General features: G+C 43.9%; 2 protein-coding genes across 2 annotated transcripts; one reads left to right on the top strand and one right to left on the bottom strand.

The window, feature by feature from the left end:
• The first annotated feature begins 1,624 nt into the window (after nucleotides 1–1,624).
• LOC148578333 (uncharacterized) lies at nucleotides 1,625–3,623 on the top strand. The gene is made up of 4 exons (XM_088503011.1): nucleotides 1,625–1,762; nucleotides 1,929–2,570; nucleotides 2,693–2,753; nucleotides 3,028–3,623. Exons 1-4 carry the CDS (start codon nucleotides 1,625–1,627, stop codon nucleotides 3,621–3,623), a joined length of 1,437 nt encoding a protein of 478 aa, XP_088359137.1.
• A 6,790-nt stretch (nucleotides 3,624–10,413) lies between these two features.
• Nucleotides 10,414–13,877, bottom strand: LOC107633868 (protein NEN1). Its single transcript, XM_016337466.3, has 6 exons — nucleotides 13,323–13,877; nucleotides 12,690–12,847; nucleotides 12,548–12,594; nucleotides 12,379–12,442; nucleotides 11,280–12,001; nucleotides 10,414–10,832 (listed from the first exon to the last, which is right to left on the bottom strand). Exons 1-6 carry the CDS (start codon nucleotides 13,600–13,602, stop codon nucleotides 10,598–10,600), a joined length of 1,506 nt encoding a protein of 501 aa, XP_016192952.1. The 5' UTR covers nucleotides 13,603–13,877; the 3' UTR covers nucleotides 10,414–10,597.
• Between the last annotated feature and the right edge of the window lie 767 nt (nucleotides 13,878–14,644).

Here is a 14,644-nt window from a genome sequence, read left to right as displayed (position 1 = left end):
CGGCCTTCGAGGCCAGGATGAACCTGGAAGGGGTGGGTGATGAAGTAAGGTATCGCGCCTTCCCTGTGACCTTAGCGGGACCGGCAATTCACTGGTTCAATGCTCTCTCCCAGGGATCTGTAACCACCTTTGCCGACATCAGTCGCGCCTTCCTGGCTCAGTTCACCACATGTATCGCTAAAGTGAAGAACCCGATTAACTTGCTTGGGGTAATACAAAGGACTGGCAAACCGACCAGGAAGTACCTGGATAGGTTCAATGACGAGTGCTTAGAGATTGACGGCCTAACCGATTCGGTGGCCAGCTTGTGCTTGACAAACGGATTGCTGAACGAGGATTTCAGGAAACACCTTACCACAAGCCCGTGTGGACAATACAGGAAATTCAAAATGTGGCTAGGGAGTATATCAATGACAAAGAAGTTAGCCAAGTCGTGGCAGCCAACAAGCGGCAGCCCGCCTACACCCATGCTCGTTAGCCCGGTAGCGGAAAAAGGTCAAAGGAGCACTCCAAGGACGGACCTCCAGCTAAAACCTTCAAGTCGTTCCCCCGGGTAGGGAAGTTTACCAATTACACCCCCTGACAGCCCCAATTGTTGAAGTCTATCAGCAGATTGCCGACAAGGCATCTTGTCAAAGCCCCAACAATTGAAGGACAGAACAGGAGGGAACAAAAACCTCTATTGTGACTAGCATAAGGGGTACGGCTACAAAAAGGCATCTTGTCGAAGCCCCCACAATTGAAGGACAGAACAGGAGGGAACAAAAACCTCTATTGTGACTAGCATAAGGGGTACGGCTACAAGACCCAAGATTTTTTTGTCCTGAAAGATGTTCTAGAGTAGGCGATCCGGGAGGGCAAGCTAAAGTTTTAGCCGTGTCATCATCCAGTTCCACGCCTCCCTCCAGGAGGATACCGTCAATATCATTCGGCCCCGAGGACCAATGGTTTCATGATTTTTCGGAGAACCCTCCCATGGTGATCACAGCTAGAGTCGGAACCGGCTTAGTAAAGCGAATCCTAGTAGATACTGGAGCAGACTCGAACATCATGTTCCGCAATATGTTTGATGCTTTGGGCCTCCGGGACACCAATCTAAAGACCCACCAGCACGACATGGTTGGCTTAGGGGACAACTTCATCAAACCTGATGGGATAGTCTCCTTGCCAGTATCCATAGGAGGGGTCGAGGGAAGAGGTCGGTAATGGCGGAGTTCGTGGTCTTAAGAGACTCCACGGCCTATAACCTCATCTTGGGAAGAAAAACTATCAATGAATTTAGAGCAGTGATTTCTACAAAGCTACTAATGATGAAGTTTGTCGCTGATGCTGGGTCGGTGGGATCCATCAAGGGAGATTTAGAAACGGCGGTCACTTGCGACAACGCCAGTCTTTCCCTAAGGAAGAAGTTCAAAGAAGCATCCGGGGTCTTCCTACCTGACCTAGACGCGCGAGTCGATGACAAACCAAGGCCAGAACCTGAGGGAGACCTCAAAAGTTCAGGGTCGGTGACTCGGAAGGAAAGTTTACTTTCGTGAACAAAAACCTCCCTCACGACTTGAAAGGACTGTTGGTGGAGATGATCCGAGCAAACGCCGACTTGTTTGCCTGGACACCAGCCGACATGTCGGGGATTGACCCCCAGACCATGTCACACCACCTAGCTGTAAAGACGGAAGCTAAGCCAGTGGCACAAAGCAGGAGGAAAATGTCCAAAGAGAGGGCCGAAGAGGTGGCCAGACAAACGGCTAGCCTGCTAGAAGTAGGTTTCATCCAGGAACTGGACTATTCGACTTGGTTGTTGAGCGTGGTCCTAGTTAGGAAGCCTAATGGGAAATGGAGAATGTGCGTGGACTATTCCGACCTCAACAAAGCGTGCCCCAACCAGATATCTGTGTTTTATGGACGCATACTCTGGCTACAACCAGATACCGATGCACCAGCCAGACGAAGAGACGACGACGTTCATAACACCAGGGGGAATGTACTGCTACAAGGTGATGCCGTTTGGATCGAAGAACGCGGTCACTACATACCAAAGGCTAATGAATAAGATATTTAAGGATCTTATCGGTAAGACGGTGGAAGTGTACGTAGACGACATTCTGGTAAAGACCACCAAGGCTGAAGACCTCATTAGCGACCTGGAGACTGTGTTTGCATCTCTTTGGCAGCACGGCATGAGGCTTGACCCGCTCAAGTGCGCCTTTGCTGTAGAAGCCGGGAAGTTCTTAGGCTTCATGATAACCCAAAGAGGGGTGGAGGCCAACCCGGAGAAATCTGAAGCAATCTTACAAATGAAGAGCTCGGGATGCATAAAAGACATCCAGAGATTGGCGGGAAGGCTCACCGCACTATCCTGTTTTCTCGGGGCCTTGGCTGCCAAGGCCCTGCCATTCTTCAACTTAATGAAAAAGGGGATAGTGTTCGAATGGACCCCGGCATGTGAAGAGGCCGTCAAGCACTTCAAGGAGATAATCTCGGCATCACCTGTCCTCGGGAAACCCAAGAGTGGAGAGGCACTTTACCTGTACTTAGCAATAACTGACGAGGCTGTGGCGACAGTCCTGGTGCGAGAAGAGGGAAAGATCTAGCAACCAATCTACTTTGTAAGTAAGGTGTTACAAGGGGCGGAACTAAGGTACAGAAAGCTGGAGAAGCTAGCATACGCACTCCTGGCCTCCTTCTGCAGACTGCGACAATACTTCCAAAGACACCAGATAATCGTCAGGACGGACCAAGCAATCCGCCAAGTACTCCAGAAATCCGACCTGGCGGGCAGGATGATGGCCTGGGCAATCAAACTATCCCAGTATGACTTGCAATACAAACCCAGGCATGCGATCAAGGCCCAAGCCATGGCGGACTTCCTAGTCAAAGTAACAGGAAGCCCTTCTGAAACACCGACCACACGGTGGAAACTCCATGTGGACGGAGCCTCCAACTAAACATTCGGGGGAGCAGGGATCATCCTGGAAAGTCCAACCGGAGTTGTATATGAGCAATCAGTGAAGTTTGAATTCCCAGTGTCCAACAACCAAGCGAAATACGAGGCCCTTCTGGGCGGCCTGGTTTTGGCAAGGGAGGTCGGAGCCACCAGAGTAGAGGTATGTAGCAACTCTCAGGTCGTCACATCACAGATTAATGGAACGTACCAAGCTAGAGACTCACTATTGCAAAAATATTTGGATAGGGTCAAAAAGCTGAGCGAGGAGTTTGACGAGATCACGATGCAACATGTTCCGAGAGAGAGGAACACCCGGGCTGACCTCTTATCAAAGCTGGCAAGCACGAAGCCAAGAACAGGGAACCGACCTCTTATTCAAGGTTTACTGAAAGAACTAACCGTGACTCTGCACATAACATGGGCAACCGAATCCCCCTCTTGGGTGAACCCAATCATGGATTTCTTGGAAAAAGGTAAACTCCTCGATGACGACAAAATGACAAAGGCACTAAGAAGAGAAGCAGCCAAGTATACAATAATACAAGGCCAGTTGTTTAAGAAAGGGCTTAGCCAACCCCTATTGAAGTGCCTGCGTCCCAACCAAACGGACTATGTGCTTAGAGAAGTCCACGAGGAATGTTGCGGCCACCACATCAGGGGGAAGGCCTTAGCCTGAAAGCTCATCAGGGCCGGTTATTACTGGCCCTCAATGATGGCGGATTCCAAGGAATTCGTGAAAAGGTGTAGAAGATGCCAGGAGAATGCCAACTTCCACAAAGCGCCAACGGCCGAACTAAGCCTACTAATGGCCTCCCGACCATTCTCACAATGGGGAATCGATCTGTTAGGACCTTTCTCGGTCGGACCAGGGCAAGTCAAGTACCTAATAGTCGCCATCGACTATTATACCAAATGGATAGAGGCTGAGCCATTGGACAGCAAATCCTCGGCTAATTGTCGAAAGTTTATGTGGAGGCAAGTAACAACCAGGTTTGGAGTCCCAGAGGTCGTCATCTTGGATAACGGGACACAATTTGCCGATAAGAAATTCGGAGAGTTTCTCGCCGGCTTGGGCATAAGGCAGAAATTCTCATCCGTTGAACACCCCCAAACTAACGGCCAAGGCGAGGCTGCGAATATGGTCATCTTACAAGGCCTCAAAAAGTGACTTGACAAAAAGAAGGGAGCATGGGCAGACGAGTTAGCTTCGGTACTCTGGTCCTATCGCACAACTTAGCAGTCGTCTACCGGGGAGACCCCCTTCCAGCTCATCTATGGGGTAAATGCAATAATACCCGTAGAGATCGGTGAACTGAGCTCACGACTACTTTTAGGAGGAGTTAAAGAGGCCGTAGAAAAGGACTTGGTGGATGAAGCTAGGGAGATGACCCACTTATCGGAGACAGCGTTGAAACAAAGAATGGCCCTGCGTTACAACGCCAAAGTACTCAAGAGAGAGTTTGAACAGAATGACCTGGTTCTACGACGTAACGATATTGGACCCCCGACACCTGGGAAAGGAAAGCTGGCGGCAAATTGGGAGGGCCCGTACAGGGTGAAGGAGGTGCTCGGCAACAGTGCCTACAAACTGGAACAGCTGGATGGCAGGAAAGTCCCAAGAACTTGGAACGCGAGTAACCTAAGGAGATTCTATCCCTAGCAGCCGAGGCACACTAGGTGAGCAAGCGTTCTACCGGTTCAACCGGTTTAGTAAGACCCGTATTGCTTTATGTTGGAATATTTGCCCTTTGTTTGTCATTACTTCATGATCATATTATTTGTGGTTAGTTGTTTTCAATTAGCTGTTCGTCGATAATTTATCATCTCTTGGTTTCATATCCAATATCTAAAGTAATCAAATTACCTTGCCAAGTAATTAGCACCAGAACGACACGGTATCCCGGGATTGATCACCCCAGGAACCACTAAGCAATGAACACCGTAATAAACGGCTACTGAAACGATAAGAGCCAAGGCCTAGCTTAGCTAGTCACCAACGAAGCGGTAAACAAGTACAAGCGAATAGCTAATTACCAACAAATCGGCAAGAAAATAGCAAGCAAATTGATTACCGACAAAGCGGGAAACAAGCATCTCGTTTTATACCGGAAAAATGGCAATCAAGTTTACTACAACAAAGCATTCAAAGATCTACATATTATAAGAAACCAAAATACAAAAGTAAGACCGCATCACTTCTTCGGCATATCAACAATTTTGCCATCCTTAATGGTCTTGAAAACACTAACTGCGGAGGTGTCAAAGTCGGGAGCCAGCAACTTCACTTGAGCTTTGAGGGCCTCCTCAGTCATCAAAATGGCATTCTTACTTTGCCTCACGGTCTCTTTATACTTCTTTTTTAAATCAGCTGCTTCGTTCTTGGCCGCGGCTACCGACGAGAGAGACTCGTCACGTTCTTTCTCGAGCTCCTTCACCCGGTCTTGAGCAGCGTTGAGCTGACCCTCCAAAGTGAGCTCCCGCTCGGTAAGCCGCGCCACGGCAGCATCGAAGGTCTTGACCTTCTCCTCTACATCAGCTAGCTGCTCCCGAAGCAACTGGACTTCAACCTTGTATTTATTATTAGCTTGGACAGAGGACTCGAGCCTGTTCTCCAACGACCGCGCCCCTGCCAGGGCAGATTCCGCTTTCCTTGCTATGGCGGCTCCCCGGAACAGGGTACGGTACATCCACCTGGCCTGCGAAGAGAGATTCCCACCATGGAAGAAGTCCTCCGTGCCGGGGAGTAGTTGGGAATCAATAAAGTTCCCGGCATTGAAGTTCTTCTCCATCACCATAAGAACTCCCTCGGGGCTAGAAGACGGTTTCCTCTTCCTTGGGTTGTTAACGACAATCACCTCTTCGTCCTCCGCCTCGACCTCTGGTTGGGGACCCGGACCACCACTAGTCCTGATCACCTCACCCTGGGTAGGTTGGGATTGAGCTTCGGCCTCGACGGCATTGTTGGGAGGCACCTCCTGGTTCTGGGTAGCAAAGTCGTCATCGCTATCACCAGCGAGAAATGTATTGAACAAGGCATCAAGCCCAACTTGCTCGCCAGCCATTGATACTGAAACAAAACACGGAAGCTAGTTAGTCGTTAAGTCGGGTGAATAAGCAAGGGTAATAGCAAATGCGGGTGCACCACTAAACAACTACTCACATATATAATTCCTAGCCATATCCCGATCACCCATAAGGAGATGGGGATTAACATGATTCTTCTCAAAGATAGCCAACAACACGCCGGCAACCCTCTTGTTCTCGGAAGACAGCCCTTTGTACGTCACCTTAGTAAAGGTGTTAGCCCCCGTCCCGAAACTCCAGTAGGTCGGGATGCGACGTTCCCCCTCCAACGTCAACCAAAAGGGGTGCCGCCCTTCGGCCGGGCGAACCTTGAAGTATTTATCCTTGAACCCATGGTATGAATCCTCAAACAGACTAAAGATCCTCCGGCCTTGGGCTGACCGGAAAGACATGAAACCCTTTTTTTCCTTCCCCTCCTTAGAAGGGTTCGTCAAGGTAAAAAGAAATAAAAATACCTCGACAGAGGCCGGCAGTTCTAAGTACTCACAAACCATCTCGAAAGGGGGAGAAGGGGATGCAAACTCCCAGCTGGGTGAACATCACTTTGTACATCTAGATCCAATCGGGGACCCGAGGAGAGTGTAGGTTTAGTTGGTATATCCGCTTGTGAACGGCAGGGACAAAAACCTCGTAATTGGCTTCCTCCACTCCCACCACACAGGTACTCGGCTTGTCAGAACTTGCTAAGCTCCTCTAAGTCCATCTGGTTAGGGGTATCCTTCAGGTCCGAGGTTACCCAGGCGTACCGATCATAAGGTGCTCTCGCAATGGGAGCCCGTGCAACAGGACGTTGGGCCATACCTACAGTGGAGGCACCACTCACAGTTAGTCTAAGAGATCGGGAGATCGGGACTGGCCCAGAAACTACAGTTTGTCTATTCGATAGCTACAGTCAAACAAGGGATAAATCTATAGCCAAAATAAAGCCTAAAAAACCAACATTCTGGAATGGTAACCCCCCTAACGCATCTACCTAACGCTAACGTCATTTAACATGCAATTCAATCAAATGAACAACACGCATACAGAAGCGAAACAGGAAAGCAAGCGGCATAAATAGCAAAATAAAGTTATCCAGACTGAGGGATGAAAGATGGAACTTACCAAGACAATCGTAATGATCGAAGGAGGGTGGAAAGCTGGAGGAGACTTGAGCAGAGTAGAAAGTTGCAGCAGGGAATTTGGAAAAAGATGGGAGGAAGTGAAAAGAGTGTGATGGCAGTAAGGAAGTGAAAACCAAGGTTGCGAGAACCGAACCGGTCAATGAACCAGTAGAGTGACTGGTTCACTGGTTTAGTGGTTCGACCGGGGACCCGGGGTTCAACCGATTTAATTAAATATTAAATAAAATTATTAAAATTAAATATATAATTTTAAATATTAAAAAAAACATAATTGGACTATCATCCATCAACTATCAAACAGAAAATTTAATGAAACACCATCAACTATCATCCATCAAAATTTAACAAAACCATTTACCACAAGTTCTATACTAATTGGACTAGGGCAAACCACATGTTTTAGTCCATGCCAACATTGTTCCAAGCAGGTACTTCATGGCTGCAAAGGGTCTTTATGAATGCTCCAATCTCAGTTAACAACAAAACCACCACAGCTATATTCCAATACAAAGGCATCTCAAACACTGATCCCTTCTCTTCCTCAACTTCAACTTCCTGCTAGAAATGACTCAGCTTTTGCACAAAATCTCAACAAGAAACTCAGAAGCCTAAACTCTGATCAATACCCTGCTCTTGTTCCTCTCAAAGTTGATAGAAACTTCGTCTACACTAGTAAAACTCAGCAAACTCCACAAACTCCACAGTAAAACTTAAATCAGCAAACTCCCTAGTAAAATCAGCAAACCCCACAGAAAATTATGAACAAAATTAACTCAGCCAACCCCACAATAAAACTAAACCAGCAATCAATAACCTCAGCAAACAATTACTAAACCAGCAAACAATAACTTCAGCAACCAAATCATGAATAGAATAACAAATAAATTAATAACCTCAGCAAACACTTACTAAACCAGCAAACAATAACCTCAGCAACAAAATCATGAATAGAATAACAAATAAATTAATAACCCCAGCAAACAAGTCCTAACCCAGCAAAAAAAATCATGAACACTTGAACAGAAAATCAGAACAGAAAAAAATAACCTCAGCAAACAATAACCTCAGCAAAAAATAAATTAATAACCTCAGCCAAAAATATCATGAACACTTGAACAGAAAATCAGAACAGAAAATAAAAAACATGGAACAGAGTAGGAAGCAGATGCCGAGGAGATGGCTGCGAAGTGTGAAACATGGAACACAGTATTACTTACCGGCGGTGAGCAACGGCGACAACAGAGGATGCGACACCGGCGAATACAGAGAAGGCGAGCTCCGCGATGACAACGACGCGGTGGGGCTGCGGTGGTCAAACCCGTCGCTATGGTGGCTGCGGGATGCGGTGGCGGCGGGCTGCAGTGGCGGCGCGATTCTCAGAGAAGAGAGAAGAGAGGAGAGATGACAACGATTGGTGGCTGCGCGATTCTCAGAGAAGAGAGAAGAGAGGCGAGCTCCACGATGACAATGACGCGGTGGGGTTGCAGTGGTCAAACCCGTCGCTATGGTGGCTGCGGGATGCGGTGGCGACGGGCTGCAGTGGCGGCGCGATTCTCAGAGAAGAGAGAAGAGAGGAGAGATGAGTTTGTGAAGAAGATGGGTTACGGCCTTACAGGGATATATTTTAGGTCTTTAGGGTTCACTTCAGTTTTGACTTTTTTTTTTCTAAAGGATAAAACGGCGTTGTTTGGAGGGTTTATTTTCGAACCGGAAACCCTCCAAAAAACCAGACGGTTCTACCGGTTCACCGGTTCAACCGGTTATTCTAAACTCACCCGGACCGGCTTGGTGACGGTTCCCGGTTAACCGGATTGAACCGGTCGGTCCGGTTCGGTTTTCAAAACCATGGTGAAAACTGAAAGAGAAACTGAAAGGAAAACTAACTCCAAGAAGCGCGAAAGACAGGGGTACAGCGGTCATTTCACGCAAAGTTTTAAATCACTCATTAAGAGCATTAAATGCTAGACACGAATAACGAGGCGAGAAACGGCGCTCCCCTACAGCGAGGAGGTTCACACGTGCAAACAAGGTACGCCCCAATCACGCGTGACCGACAAAACGACAACACACGCGAAGAGGAACTGAACGCGCCAACCACGGTGCTCACAGTCATAGTTGGCGCGTTGGGGGCACTGTTGCGGCCCAGCTCAGCTGGCACTCCGCCTAGTCCGACCCGGCGTACAGTCCTACCCGACCCGAGCGGTCGGTCGGTGGGGCGTCGCACGTCCAGACCCTGACCCGGACACCTCTCTTCCAAGAAGCCAGCTACCCGACAGCTGGAGGAAGAAAAGTTCCAGGAAGGTGGGTTTGTCCTCGTGGGACCCACCCCACTGACAGGGTATATATGGGGAGGGCCCTACCCCTCCCCCAAGGTACGTCACTACCACCCTTACTCTCATAACTGCCTGCATACTTTCTGATTTGTGCATCAGAGTGTCATTGCAGGTGGCTCCTCCCATACTTCACAAAGAGCTCAGGAGATCGTCTGCCACGCGGCTCGCACACAGGCTCAGATCCAGGCCAGTTCCCACCTCCTCACCTGGAGCACCTCTCCAACCCCTCCAGAACCCGAGCAACTAAACAATACTTTTATATAATTTTTTAAAAAGTATGTGTCACATTTACCATAATTTTTATTTCTAAATAAAAAATATTATGATATTAAACTGAGTCTTAATAAAAGTGATATGTTTAAGGGAGTTATTGATATGATTTTTATTTAGAAAAAAATTACAAAAATAGTAAATACTATTTTTATCCTTAACATTCATACTTTATTTTAATTTTATCTTTAACGTATAGTTTCAATTTTATCATGATGTTTTAATTATACTACAATCCTACATGTTAAACGGTCAATGACACATTAGTATACAATTACTATATTAATATCTCCGATAATAGTGTTATCCCTCAAGAATATAATTAAAACATATTTAAAATACTAAAGACAAAATTAAAATAAATTAGATGTTGAGTTATTTTAAAAAGTTTTTAAAAAATTTTATAGAGAAAAAATATATTTAACCTTTTTTAAAAGAACACGGTTCTTTCTCAATTGTTACTTACTTCATTACTGTCGCAAGAGTGAGTGTTGATTTTTCACTTTTAATATTGACTCTTATTGGTCCTTGAAATTAATAATGCTACTTTCATCTCTCGTCTACATTTTTTTGCCACAAGTTTATTGTAGAAGGTGAAGATGGAGTTGAGTTGACTAGTTGAGGACGAACCCATGACCATGAGTAAACAGAAGAATTTTGAAAGGTATGAACATTAGTTGAACTATGAATCATGAAATTGAACTAATTAACATCAGTACTCTATACTTAATAAACAAATCTGATTGTAGCAAATTCTGTTGATAACAAATTTTAATCAGTGCCATAATGTAGCACCTAACCTAAAATTAAATGTAAAATCCCATCTTCGGATATTCCTTTTACTTGCAATCGATAATCAACTTTTTGGCAACTAGTTTGATCCCTGCATTCTGCTGATAGTCATATGGATCTAGGGAGAAGAATGCGTCCACAAATGTCCCAGGCGTGAACAACGAACCCAGTTCTTCGGCATCAAACTTGCTGAAGAGGAGTCTTTGCACAGTGCCAGATGATTCTCTCTGATATATCTCAGTGGCATAGAAGGCAACGTCTCCACATACTGCTGTAGGTATACTGCAATGTAAGTGTTGCAAAAATCAGTGAAATTCTCAATAGGATCACAATAGCAGAAAAATTTGAATTCACTTCACCAATTCAGTTAATGATATTCTTGAAGTCATCCCTACCTTCATGATGTTAAGCTCACAAACAATAGAAAGCGCACATTGATATACTGTAATTTCTTATGATTTAAATATAACTAGAAACAAGTTCAGAATAATGGAAAATCTTCTTGAGTTGCTTCAAACCCCAAAATATTTGGTGGTCATGTAAAATTTAATTGCCGGTTTCCGGAAAAACTTTGCGTGCTGAAATGAGGCTATCATTTTCATTGCTAATTCAGCTCAAATCAGATTTGGCTTTGGTAAGCTAAAATACTGGGGGTTCAAACTTTTTCTTAAAAAAGAAAGAAAAAGAAAAAAGAATATCCATGCTTATGTATATAGGCCAAGAACTTACTGCAATCTGGCAGTCGGATAGTTGAAGAAGCCTTCTTTTCTAATAACAACTGGCCTCCAATCAGAGCTGCTTCCAGAATCCACGGATAACTTTTGTACAACACTGTCACATGCATCAAGAACCTTACATAAACTCGGTGATGCGTCAACTACAAAATTTAACCGCGGCCGACCAGCATTATCGTAAAACTTTGTGCTTATTCCAAACCGAACTTTCAGACTAGTGCAATGAAGCTGAAAGGGGAAACCACTGTGCTGTAATTCTATATTCCGACTGCCAAAGAGAGATGGAACAAGAGATGCATCAATAGAAGGAATACATATTTCATCCGGTTCTAGAACAACGTAGCTGCTGCATGCTGGAGACACAAAAGATGAGGAAGACATCTCAGTTGACTCTTGTGTGGGTTTTTCATCCATGGCAACATCAGACTGAATGGACTTTTGTATTTCATCACCAAGAGTACGTAGATCGAAAGAGTCTTGTTTATCTATATTGGACTGTGCAGTATCTACGACAGCTCCATTTGCATTGCCCCTTGTAAGAGAAAGTATTGGATGATTTTCTTCCTTGGTTGCAGTGGCAGATGATGACATTACAAAATCCTTGTTCATATTTGATGAGCCTCCATCTATGGGAGATTTCCCGTTACTACGACTTCTGGTAATAGCATTGGGTGAAATCCAACTGTTTGCAGTCAATATATCTGGGAGACTAGACTCCTGTGTAGACAAAGAGATTATCGTTATCTCTATGATAAATTTCTCAGTTAATTTGTAAAATAAGGGAGAAAGTTCAGAAATCATGCATGTAACTATAGAGTTGAAACACCAAGAAATGTTGGATTATTCTTCCCACAAACTGCAGTTTAATTATTTAAAAGGAAGCCCAAGTGTTAAGGTTTGTCATGTATAATTAAACCTGAGTAACCATATATTTTGTTGATGTCACAAACTCGTGAATTTTGGTTTCTGTTTTAGTTAAAAAAAAAAAAAAATAACAACGACAACAATAATAACAATAGGCAATACATCAATTGCAGAGTTGTTCCAATTCCAGCAATAAATCATAACAAAAGCTTTAAAATTAAGAAACTTACCAAGAATAGAACTGTTGAGCAGTATTTAAGTACTTCAAGATTCATTCGAACATCATCTAAGCTCCTGGTAATATGTTGCAGAAAATATTAGCAAAAAGAAACTGTCTATATGATGCTATAGAGAATGAATGACAAATAACTCTTTGCATTAGGTACATTCATTAGCTACCTATGTGTTTGCTGTCCAAGCCCGAAATATGTAGCAAGAGAAGCCATCTGCAGCAAATAAACGAATTTTTATAAGCTGATGGCCAAACATGAAATTGTGAAACTGAAAAAGAGCCACACATGTCAAATTAATGAAATCATACCTTCATATTACCAGCTCTTCTTCCAAATTTTTGTGTTAACACAACCAGAGAGTCAATAGCACCCTTTGGCTCTGGTGCTTGCTGATTGATAGCAGCAAATGCCTCTCTGATCCGAGCACAGTCGAATCTTAAGATATTGTGACCCGCCCAAATCCGGCCTACACACAACTCAGCACAAGCGACACATACATAACCATCATTCAAAACCAGAATTTAGGTTAAATCATGAATTCACTTCCACCTAACTACATAAGCTCTCAAAAGAGATGGTTCAAGCTATATCATAAGAGTATCTATAACCAATTCACCAGTAAAATTATGCATTATTCAGAATTCAAGCTGAATTAGCTAATAGCATGCAAGCATGAGAATATCTATAACAAATTCACCAGTAGAACTATGCATTATTCAGAATTCAAGCTCAATGAGCTAATAGCATGCAAAAAGGGCACGAAATGGCTTCAGATAATTACTGTGCCATAACTCAAAACTTCAAACCTACAAGAGTTGTCACCGAAGGTGCTCAATTTCAAAAAAGAAACCATTTCTGGAAAATTCAAATTGAATTTGAAAACGAAAACGCAGCAGCAGAGCTTTCGTGACAGCGGAGCAAAAGAGTCAGAGGAAACCAACCATGGAGGAGGTCGTAAACCGCGTCGGCGATGTCAGCGAAGGTAGGTGCGGCGGCGACGGCGTCAGCGGTGATACCGTTGCAGCGCTCCGACAAGGGCGAAATGAGTGAGAGGTCGGCGGGTCGAACCAGTGTGGAGTAGTTTCGGAGCTCCGTCAACGTTCTCGGGCACACAAGAATGGCTCCGAACTCAAGAATCGCAAAACCCTGACCGGGTCGGGTTGGAACGGTTGTTTCGACGTCGAAGAACACTATTTCGGATCGGTCTTCGTTCGGACCCATTTCAACAGAAAACGATAATCACTGTATCCAATTGAGAAGAACAGAATGGATTTTTAATTGAGTTGATTGATGTAAACTTGAACATTCAAAACGCGCCAATTGTGATTGTTTATATAGTGAACCAACGACGAGGGTGTTGCCGTTTTGTCTTGTGGTATTTATTTATATTTTTTTGAGATTGCTTCATGAGTTAGGTTTCCTTTAGTGGGCTTTTTTTGAAAAAAGTTGGAGGCCCATGCAAGTAATTGAGAAAGTAGAAACCCACACGTGAGGGTATAAACTGAATGACTGGGTGCAATGTTGGAATATGCTTAATGTCTCTTACTCTCTTATCTTGCCTCTAATGCCTAGTTAGCTAGCTAACCTGAATGAAAAGAAATGAATGAACTGGAAAACTTGATGGAGATTACTGAGTTTGGAATATGCTTCATGTAAGTCGTAACCTTGGAATTTTGATTGCTTCCAATAAGTAACTTTAAGCCGTGTGGGTTTCCAATGTGTTTAAATAGTTGATGGTTTATAGTTTGGGATTAGGATATACATTGTTGTTCTTTTAAGGTATCTTTTACGTGTATATAGTATATACTGGTGGCGAGGTTAATCTTTTTGGATAGGAACCTTTCAAGTTTCAACACTTATAAGAAAAAATGAACAAAAATATTTTAAAACATATTTTAAATGTATTTACTAAATGTTATCATAATAATAATGATGATGATGATGATTTGAGTAGTAAAAAAAATAATTTATTATTAAAAATATTAACTAATAGTTCTTTAATTGTTTAGATAAATTTAATAGACAAAAATAAAAATATATTACAATCAAAATATTATATAAAAAAATAAGAATTATTTAAAAGATGTTGATACAAAGAGGAAAGAAAGGGGGTAAATAAGAAGGGAGAAAAGGCCTTGATGGGGCATGTGTGTAATGTGAGTCTTCTCTTCTGACTTGATAACTTTTCTCTGTACTCTCTCTCCCTAAAAACTTCACATTCTAATTCAGATCCCCCTTGCAGGTGAACTTGGACTACATTCAT

Source organism: Arachis ipaensis, chromosome B1 (assembly GCF_059453495.1).
Source record: "Arachis ipaensis isolate K30076 ecotype BB chromosome B1, ASM5945349v1, whole genome shotgun sequence".
Taxonomy (NCBI): domain Eukaryota; kingdom Viridiplantae; phylum Streptophyta; class Magnoliopsida; order Fabales; family Fabaceae; genus Arachis; species Arachis ipaensis.
Note: the sequence above shows the minus strand (reverse complement) of the source record. Positions and strands in the feature narration are given on the sequence as shown.

What these genes read in the sequence shown, in the direction of transcription:
- LOC148578333 (XM_088503011.1), top strand. Translation starts at nt 1,625, where the DNA reads ATGTCGGGGATTGACCCCCAGACCATGTCACACCACCTAGCTGTAAAG. An exon ending in AAACGGCTAGCCTGCTAGAA is followed by an intron (nt 1,763 to 1,928) that starts GTAGGTTTCATC and finishes GGCTACAACCAG; the next exon opens with ATACCGATGCACCAGCCAGA. An exon ending in AGGCTGTGGCGACAGTCCTG is followed by an intron (nt 2,571 to 2,692) that starts GTGCGAGAAGAG and finishes CTCCTTCTGCAG; the next exon opens with ACTGCGACAATACTTCCAAA.
- LOC107633868 (XM_016337466.3), bottom strand. Translation starts at nt 13,602, where the DNA reads ATGGGTCCGAACGAAGACCGATCCGAAATAGTGTTCTTCGACGTCGAA. An exon ending in GCTCAACAGTTCTATTCTTG is followed by an intron (nt 12,002 to 12,378) that starts GTAAGTTTCTTA and finishes TTGTCTACACAG; the next exon opens with GAGTCTAGTCTCCCAGATAT. An exon ending in TATCCGACTGCCAGATTGCA is followed by an intron (nt 10,833 to 11,279) that starts GTAAGTTCTTGG and finishes CTTACATTGCAG; the next exon opens with TATACCTACAGCAGTATGTG.